The sequence below is a fragment of the Canis aureus genome, chromosome 33, assembly GCF_053574225.1.
Source record: "Canis aureus isolate CA01 chromosome 33, VMU_Caureus_v.1.0, whole genome shotgun sequence".
Taxonomy (NCBI): Eukaryota; Metazoa; Chordata; class Mammalia; order Carnivora; family Canidae; genus Canis; species Canis aureus.
Genome location: NC_135643.1, coordinates 30,260,959 through 30,270,329, shown reverse-complemented (window position 1 = coordinate 30,270,329; position 9,371 = coordinate 30,260,959). Strand labels below are relative to the sequence as shown.

At 41.2% G+C, this 9,371-nt stretch overlaps 1 protein-coding gene and 1 non-coding gene across 3 annotated transcripts in view; one reads left to right on the top strand and one right to left on the bottom strand.

The window, feature by feature from the left end:
* On the bottom strand, positions 1–104 carry LOC144304419 (U6 spliceosomal RNA). Its single transcript, XR_013371332.1, has one exon. It is a non-coding gene; the product is annotated as a U6 spliceosomal RNA (small nuclear RNA).
* A 324-nt stretch (positions 105–428) lies between these two features.
* PLA2G12A (phospholipase A2 group XIIA) overlaps positions 429–9,371 on the top strand; it is a 17,204-nt gene continuing 8,261 nt past the window's right edge. For both annotated transcript variants that reach the window (XR_013370861.1, XM_077882271.1), the window contains exon 1: positions 429–731. Coding sequence is in view for 1 of the 2 variants with exons in the window: in XM_077882271.1 (XP_077738397.1) it covers positions 521–731 (211 nt within the window). In the remaining variant the exon portion in view is untranslated. The remainder of the gene's footprint in view (positions 732–9,371) is intronic.

Below are 9,371 nucleotides of genomic sequence, written 5' to 3'. Positions count from 1 at the left end.
TATTAATTTTTATTTTTTATTTTATTTGTCGTCATCCTTGCGCAGGGGCCATGCTAATCTCTGTATCGTTCCGATTTTAGCATATGTGCTGCGGAAGCGAGCACCACCAGGAGGCTGTTTCAATATACCGACGGCCGGAGCCACTAGGGACGGACTCAATCAGCCTCCTGGGGGGGCGGCGGCCCGACGCCGCGGTAGAGATAGTCCCCCCGCTCCGGCAGCGCTAACTGGAGCCCTCGCGCAGGAGCGCCGCGGGGACCCCCCCTCGCTGACGCACCACGCCCGGGCGCAGGCGCAGGCGCACAGTAGGCCGCGGCCCAGGTCGGCGCATGCGCCGTGCCGCGCGTCTCCGCGACTGCGCCGCCTCCCCGCCGGAGCTCGCTGAAGGCGGTGAGGACCCGCCCCTCAGCTCGGAAGGAGGCGTGGGCTTGGGGCGGGCCGGCGCGGCGGAGCGCGAGGCTGGCGCCGCTGCCTAGGGCGCCCGGTGCGCTCCGTGGGGGCACGGCCCGGTGCGGCGCGAATGGCCCTGCTCCCGCGGCGGGCGCTCGCCCTCCCGCTCCTCCTCTTCCTGCCCGCCGCTGCCCTGTGTCAGGAGCAGGCCCAGACCACCGACTGGCGGGCCACGCTGAAGACCATCCGCAACGGCGTTCACAAGATAGACACGTACCTGAACGCCGCCTTGGACCTCCTGGGAGGCGAGGACGGGCTCTGCCAGTACAAGTGCAGCGACGGTGAGAGGGAGCCCAGGCCCCGTGAGGCCGTCTTTGAGGCGGACGCGGGGGGCGGAGGTGCGGGGCGCGAGGCAGACCTTGTCGTCCTCTGGCTGTGGAGACGCTTGGCCGAGGCTGGAGTCTTACGGTTCCTGCGGTTGAGCGATCGGGGTAGAAGCTCGCACCACTGTTGTTAGAATATAAGAGGTCACCCGAGGTGGTGCTCTCCGAGGTTTCATTGCTTTCGAGTGACTACCTTTTCTTTTTCTCGCTTTCTTTTTTCCCTCGGCTATTTGCGCGAAGTTGCCTAAGAACTTCGTGACGTACGCATCGTGGGAATGGAGTGGAACCGACGGATTTTAGCCGCTATTTCAGCGGGTTAGGCAGCCGAACATGCAGAATTTACCGAGATTTTTAATCATGACGTGTTACCTGTCTCAAGAATTGGCTTTAATGTTTTTCTTCCTTTTTTTTTTTTAAATAAAGAGCTGCAGGAAATACATTGCGACCTTTGTACAGACTTTTGGTGTACTCTATTGTTGGGAAAGAGTTTTGATAACTCTTCTAGAAATTGTCTGCCACGACTTGGTAGCAGTGACGTCTCCTCTTCATTGTTGGTTAATGCTAGTATAATTGTTTTGATTTTTTCATATTTTTAACCAATTCTTTTTGTTTTTAATTATTTATTCATGAGACACACAGAGAGAGAGAGAGGCAGAGACAGGCAGAGGGAGAAGCAGGTTCCATGCAGGGAGCCCGATGTGGGACTCGATCCCGGGACTCCAGGATCACGCCCTGGGCTGAAGGCAGATGCTCAACCGCTGAGCCACCCAGGCGTCCCAACCAATTCTTTTTGAATCTGAGAACTCGTTTGGTGGCCTTGTTGGTAATACTCAACACAGTGTCTCAGCCGAGATCTTTTTTTTTTTTTTTTTTTTTTTTAATGTTTAAATATTGTAGAACCTCAGATAAGATGCTCAGGGTTCTTTTTGGAAATTCAAAATGTTAAGATTTTGAGAAATCATGTTTCCAGTAAGAGTAGATAGAAGAAGTCTGGGCCTAGTTCATTTAATGCTTTGCAGTTCAAAATAATAACTCAGTGACTGATGGTAAAACCAGAATGCATGTAGGTGAATTTAAAAGAAATCTATGTCATGTGAAACTGTAATGCCACTTGCTGCCTGTAATTCTCAAAATTTCTAGTTTAATGTTAATGGAGGTACAGAATGAGCCATATCTTGTATGCTATGAAGTGCTAAATCAGGAATACCAGTATGCAATCAGGAAGGAAATGTTTTTGTCCTTGTAGAGCTTGTTAGGAGGAATAAGTGAATTATTTGAAAATTAAATGATTGCCTTTCTTGAGGCAGCAGATGTCATAATTTTACTTAGTCATCCCTATTCATTATACAAATATTTGGCTGCCCGTTACGTCTCAAGTGTTCTACCAATTGGAGATTCAGTAGTAAACAAAACACAAAATTCCTGTCCGTGGAGCCCCCATTCTGGTGGGGAGAGACAGTAAACTAAAAAATAAGTGAAATAAGCCAAATATGCAGTATATGTATCTGAAGTATGCCAGTGTTTTAAGAACAATAGTAAAAACAGCAGTGGCAGTGTTGGGAGAAAGTGTTGAGAAGAAATCTGAAAATGCTGAAGGTGACACTGATGATGTGGGGTAAGAACCCCCCAGGCAGAGGACCTGAGGAAGGACCTGAGGAGAAAGGCCAGTCAAGGATGACTTTGAAGATTTTGGCCTGAGCCACAGGAAGGATGTAGTGTTACCATTTACTGAGATAGGAAAGGCTTCACAATCTTCATTAACTTGTGATGAGTCAAAGGTTCTAGAGTTTATGTTTAAAATATCGCAAGTTGGGCAGCCCGGGTGGCTCAGTGGTTTAGCGCCGCCTTCAGCCCAGGGCTTGATCCTGGAGACCCGGGATCAAGTCCCACATCGGCCTCCCTGCATGGAGCCTGCTTCTCCCTCTGCCTGTCTCTGCCTCTCTCTCTGTGTCTCTCATGAATAAATAAATAAAATCTTTAAAAAATAAAATATCACAAGTTGAAGGGATACTGTTCACATTATAAAGATGACTTTAATCTTTTATTTTACCTAACCCTTTTTATCTTCAACAAACCTCACTAAATTTACCATGTGGAGTTTCAAGCAAAATCTCCAGCATAAAAAAACACAAATGAAATTGAGAATTTAGAAAATGGTATGCTTTGATAAACATCTTTTTGTGGTCTTAATAAATGCTGCTCTCTGCTCGTAGGACTGTGATTCCAAGTAACCATGTTGATAATTCCAACATTATGAAAATTGTTCTTTAGTTGCTATTACTTGAGAAGTCTCCCTGGAACACTATTTCAACCTTTCCTGTATTTTGGAATGCAAGTGACCAAATCAGAACCAAACAGAAGCAGACAAATCCCAAAGCTAGAGGACCATGGTGATGGAAGGGTGTTTGTTTAATAGTTGCAGTAAATAGGTAAAGGGAGCTTAAAAAAAGACTTGCTGGTAGGGAGAGAGTGATCAGATTAAAGGACACAGACTTGTTGCATTCAATTATCTTTATTTTATCAAAAGGCTTGGCTTTATGGAGGCTTGCTCCTTTCTGGCCATCCCGCCCAAGGTGGGAACAAAGCTTTATTGAGATCGAAGTAAAGTTATTTAGGAGAACAAATTAAATGGTTGCTATTTTTTTCTTTATTTTTTTTCTCCCTGACAGCAAAGAAGATTTGAGAAAGAAAACTTTTTGATTTCTTTTGAAAAATAGAAAACAAGATTGGCATATAAAATGTTCTAAATTATGAATAAGTAACTCATTCAATGATTTATGTTTTATAGGATCCCTTTGGCTTCTGTGCAAAAGAGTCCAGGGAGTGGGAGAGCAAAGATGAAGGCAGAGTGACAGGTGTAGGAATTCAGAGAAAAGATGTGGGTAGTTTTGTCCAGGTTAATAGCAATAAAGATGGTGAGAAGTGGTTGGATTTGGGGATATATTTTGGAGGAAGAGCCTAAAGGATTTGCTGATAGCTTGGAAGGAAGGTATGAGTAGGGTAAAAAAAAAAATGATTTCAGAATTTTTGGCCTGAATGATTGGAAGGATGGGGTTGCCTTTAACTGTAATAGGGCAGACCATGGGAAAAAGACATTAGGAAAAATAATAGCAAATTTGTATGCTTTTGAGAATGATTCAGTAGAGAGTGAAAACACTGTTGGGGGAGAAATGAAGGAGAATTATTGGAGTCATGTCCTTAGGTAAATGAGAGGAGGGGGTTCTGGTGCATAAATAGATTGGCCAAGAGCACAGATGGCATATCCCTGTTAATAGGAACAAAGAGAGGATATGGATAGATGAACATCCGTATTAGATGGTGATGGCTACATAACCGAGTTCTCTTCTGATTGCCTCAGTTTTCTCAGTGAAGTAGGAAGGAGAGAAGGTGAGAATGGAAGTGTTGGAGATTTGAGGAAAATAGGAGAGTGAATGGACCAGAAAACTAAAGTAGCGTAAGGGCCCTCTGCAGATTAAATATTGAATTAAAATCTCAAGTGTTTGGAAAAGCAAGTTTGAATTGTGTTTCCTATGAAGCACAGTGCTAAGATCTTTGACCCAACAGCCTTGCCTTTCTCTTTCTCATCTGCTTCAGTGTTCATTTATGTGAAAGAAGTTGGTCTGTTTGGAAGTATTTACATCAGATTTTTAAAAACTATCTAGAAAAGATCTATCATCACCTTGAGTCCAGGCAGATCTTTAGATTTCATCTGTCCATATAGATGATAAAACAAAGCATCAAGAGAGGTGCATTTGCCTAAGTACAAAAGGAGACTCAATGAATAGTATTTCCATGTAGTTGTACCCAGTGGTTTTTAAATTCTTCTCATCTCATTTTTTTTCTTATCTTTCTGTATTTGCTTACAAATTTTAGGGGGTAGTGGCTCGATAGATCATGGATTTTGGTTTGACTCTGATGTTGCTTCTTCTGTGTTAACCCAGTTTTTGCTTGCTTTGTGTATTAGTCTGTCCAGACTCTTGTAACAAAAGATCATAGACTTATTTAAACAACAGGAATTTATTTTTTACAATTTTGGACACTGGAAAGTCCAAGATCAAGGTTTGGCCAACAGTGTTCTATAGTGAAGATTCTCTTCCTGGTTGCAAACAGCTGCCTTCTTACTGTGTCCTGTGTCATGGTTGCGGGGTGGGAGAAGCAAGTTCTCTGGTGTCTCTTCCTTGTCCTGCTCTCATGACATTATCCAAACTTAATGACCTCCTGAAGTCCCCATCACCAAATACATTGGGAGTTAGGGCTTCAACATAGGAATTTGGGGGGGACACAGTTCAGTTCATAGTGTTTTGCAAAAATTGGCACCCAGTAGAAATGCTAAAATTTTTTTTAATGTTTAGCAGCTTACAACACCATTTATAGCAACATTTAAAATGAAATTAATATATTTGTAATTTTTGGTATGTATAGCAACTTAATCTTTAATAAGCAACTTTATATATAACTTGTTAAAAATGTAATTTCAATTTAAAGGTGAATTTAGAACTTAAACAGTTTAGAGTGTTTTGGGAAATCTGTATTTCTCAGTTTTCTGGGGATTTTGGGGTTCAGAGGCAGTTGGTTTTTTGGTTTTTGGCTTTTTTTTTTGTTGTTGTTAGCTGTAGAAAGAGAATATTTCATTTTCAGGAGGGAATTTTTCCCATTTTTTTCATCCAGTAATTTCATGGGTGCCTACTATGTCTCAGGCATCTTCTAGGTGAATAAGACAAAGTTCCCATTCTCATAGAAACTGGCTAATGTTAATTTGGTCAGTGAATTTTAGAAGAATAAAATCATGGAATGGATATGGAAGGGAAGGGGCTCTATTTTAAGATGGAGTGGGGGGGGAAGTCCTCTCTGATGAAATAACATTAGCAAGTTCCCTCAAAAGCCAAACAAAAACCAGACACATGTTGTGTTATTATTCAGTAGTTCATGTATAGTAGGTCTTGGTTCTCATTGCATTTTATCAGCTTCACTCCTGAGAGCAGTTTTAGATACTGGCTCTGTTTGAAACAACTGCCTCCCCCATGTTCGCACCTCCATTTTCAGTTTTGCTGGCACTTTTGCTTCGGTACCATCTCTGTTCCTCTCTATTCTCCTGTAGCAGGTATGCTTTGTTTTGCTTTGGTTTGTCTCCCTGACCTCACTTGCTTCTGATCATTCTTCCACTCAAAGGTAATTATCTTTTACAAAATGAGAAAATATATAAATACACACATATGCACACACCTATGTATCATTGTCATTACACACATCAGAATGTTAAAAAGTATATTATAGACTTAATATCAAAAGAAACTCCATAGATTTATATAAAATACAAAGGAAAGGAGAAATAGAAGTGCTCCTGTGGTATAAGTATTACAACATTGAGGGAAATATCTTCCCAGTTAAAAAAAAAGGTAGACATTTGAGATTAAAAACCCACATGCCTTTAAAACTCTAGGCCCATCTTAATTTCTGAGGGAGGTAGTAACCTTTGATTCTAGTGGAAGAGGGTAGGTGCCAGAAATCTGGCAGCTGATAGATGGGGAATATATGTAGTATCCAAAAAGTTGAAAACAGGATAAAACAGGGATCCCTGGGTGGCGCAGCGGTTTGGTGCCTGCCTTTGGCCCAGGGCACCATCCTGGAGACCCAGGATCGAATCTCACGTCGGGCTCCCGGTGCATGGAGCCTGCTTCTCCCTCTGCCTGTGTCTCTGCCTCTCTCTCTCTCTCTCTTTCTCTCTCTCTCTCTCTCTGTGTGTGTGACTATCATAAATAAAAATTTAAAAAAAGAAAACAGGATAAAACAGTATGTTAGTTACATTTTCAAGTAATGTGCCCAATATGAGTTACCTATAGGTAACCTTCAGATACCTATAAAGGTATACTTCTAAATTGAAAGCAGTAAATCCAATCATTAACCTGAAAAATGTTTAGGAAGGGGGAGCCCAGGTGGTGGCTCAGCAGTTTAGCGCTGCCTTCAGCCCAGGGCCTGATCTAGAGACCTGAATCGAGTCCCACGTTGGGCTCCTTGTATGGAGCCTGCTTTTCCCTCTGCCTGTGTCTCTGCCTCTCTCTCTCTCTCTCTGTGTTTCTCATGAATAAATAAATAAAATCTTTGAAAAAAAAAAGTTTAGGAAGTATACTACTTTTCCTATTTCTAGACTTTTATTTTTATTTTTATTTATTTTTATTTTTTTTATTTCTAGACTTTTAAAAAATATCCTTTGGCTTATTTATTGTACTTTTTCCAGATTAAATTCAACCCATTGCTTAATATCTATTGCTAAATGAGTTTCTAAACATTTTAAATGGTTGATTGTTAAAAACCCCTGATGGGAAAGCATCATGATGAAGCTTCAAGGAACTAGAATAGCTTCTCCAAGAATTTCATGCTAATCCAGCCTCTCTCCCATTCAGTGAAGAGATTTCTAGTGTGGTAGGCCAAAGAAAACAGTACATCAGATGGCTAGTTTCTCGTGATACTCCCATGAAAAATGTAGGCTGGAGAAAACTTGATTTATCACAACCAATCACACCTGGTTGAGTGGTCTACCCAGAAGATGGGGTTGATGACTTCACAGCTATTTATAGAGAGGGCTGGTCTGTGGGAGGGTGTTGCAGACCTCTGCCTTGGTTAGTATCTGTGTCTCAAGTTTATAAATATCTGGGAGCAGCCAGTGATATTGAGTGAATAGCTCGAAATTTAAACTGTACAGGAAGTCTTGGATGATAAACTAAAACTAACAAGACAGAATTTCCCAATCTAATATTTAGGTTCAAAATTTAAGCTGTAGAGTATTTAGCAGTAGATATTAGAAAGTTTATTTTAGAAAGAACTGATAGTTTTTCTTACTCTCTCATGTGTCTTAGCATTGAGACATGGCTAAAATATATGCTAATTGTCTTAGGCTCTATTGATACAAGTACTTTATCTACCTCACCTTACAGTGTTCAGTTTGGGATGGCACATTTTAAAGAGATATGACAAACTAGAAGTGATCAGGCTTTTGGAGGTTGATTAATGCTCACCAAACTCAAAGGAGACTGAGGGATAAGCAGCAGTACCAGTTTATTTATAATGAGTATTAGAACTGCCATGGGGATTTGCCTTCCAAGTCACCTACTCATTCATTGATTCATTCATTCATCCATCAACAAATAATTTTTGAGAACCTAACCATATGCTGGGCACTGTTCTAGACTTTAAAGGTATGAAACACAGAAATTTCTGCCCTCACAGAGTTTATATTTCAGTATGGAGAGACAGATAATAAATAAGTAGGCTAATAATATGAAATTTTTGAGGGTTATGCATGCTACAAATGGTATGGTCAGAGAAGGCATTGCTGAGAAGGTGAAGGAATAACTATGTAGATACTGGGGAGGAAGAGCATCCACATAGAACAGTAGGTTCAGTGGCACTAAAGCAGGAGCAGACTTGGCATGTCTGGGAATAACGAAGAGACCAGATGTGATGGAATGAAGTGAAGGAACAGTAGGAAGATGAGATCAGAGAAGTAATGGTGTGTTGTGTGTGGGTGCAGATTATATAGAGTTAATAGACATTGGAAGAATTTTGGCTTTTATCCTGAATAAGAGGAGAAGCCATTGGAGATGGCTTTGGCAGAGGAAAGTCTTTATTTAACGTATTTTAATTTTAATAGGATCACTCAGGTTCAGTGTTGAAAAAAGACCAAGGCTGGCAGTGCTGTGGAGTGGGGAAACCGAGATAGGGATGGCAGTAATCTATGGTGGCTTGGAGCAGTTTAGTAGCAGTGGAGGTGGGAAGAAGTGATTAAATTCTGAATATTTTAATTTTAATAGGATCACTCAGGTTCAGTGTTGAAAAAAGACCATGGCTGGCAGTGCTGTGGAGTGGGGAAACCGAGATAGGGATGGCAGTAATCCATGGTGGCTTGGAGCAGTTTAGTAGCAGTGGAGGTGGGAAGAAGTGATTAAATTCTGAATATTTTGAGGGTAGAGTCAACAAGACATGCTGTGGAAATGGATGTGGGATATAAGAAAATGAGAGCATCAAAGATGGCTAAGGTTTTTTTCTGAGCACCAGTAATGTTGGAGTTGTTTCATCTGAGAAGGAACTATGGATAGAACAGGTTTGGGGATGAATATCAGGAGGTACATCTTAAGTTTGAGGTGCCCATTAGATATCCAGGCCCTTTTAAGTGGAAAGCCAAATCATAAACAGTTTTCTTAAGAATGAAAGGGCTCAGAAACAACCATCCTCTTGGACAGTGCTGGAGAAACAAGACCAACTTCTGTCATTGGCTTCCTCATTCCTCAATCCATTATAACTATTCTCTTCCTACATACTGTTCTTCAGACTGGTTGGAACAGGCTAGAGCTTTATATTTTCATCAGTTTATATTCTCTTTAGGCTCTACCTTGTTATTACTTCACTGAAGCATGTGAATCTCAGCAACTCACTTAAGCCATTTTTAGATCCTTACTTTGAGTGGGTTACTTATTTTGATGGTTGATTACTGGAAGGGTTGCTTTTTCTCCTCATATTTTACTTTTGGAGGGTAAACTTATCTTTATTTAAGTCTTTTTTTTTTTTTTAATTTTTATTTATTTATGATAGTCACAGAGAGAG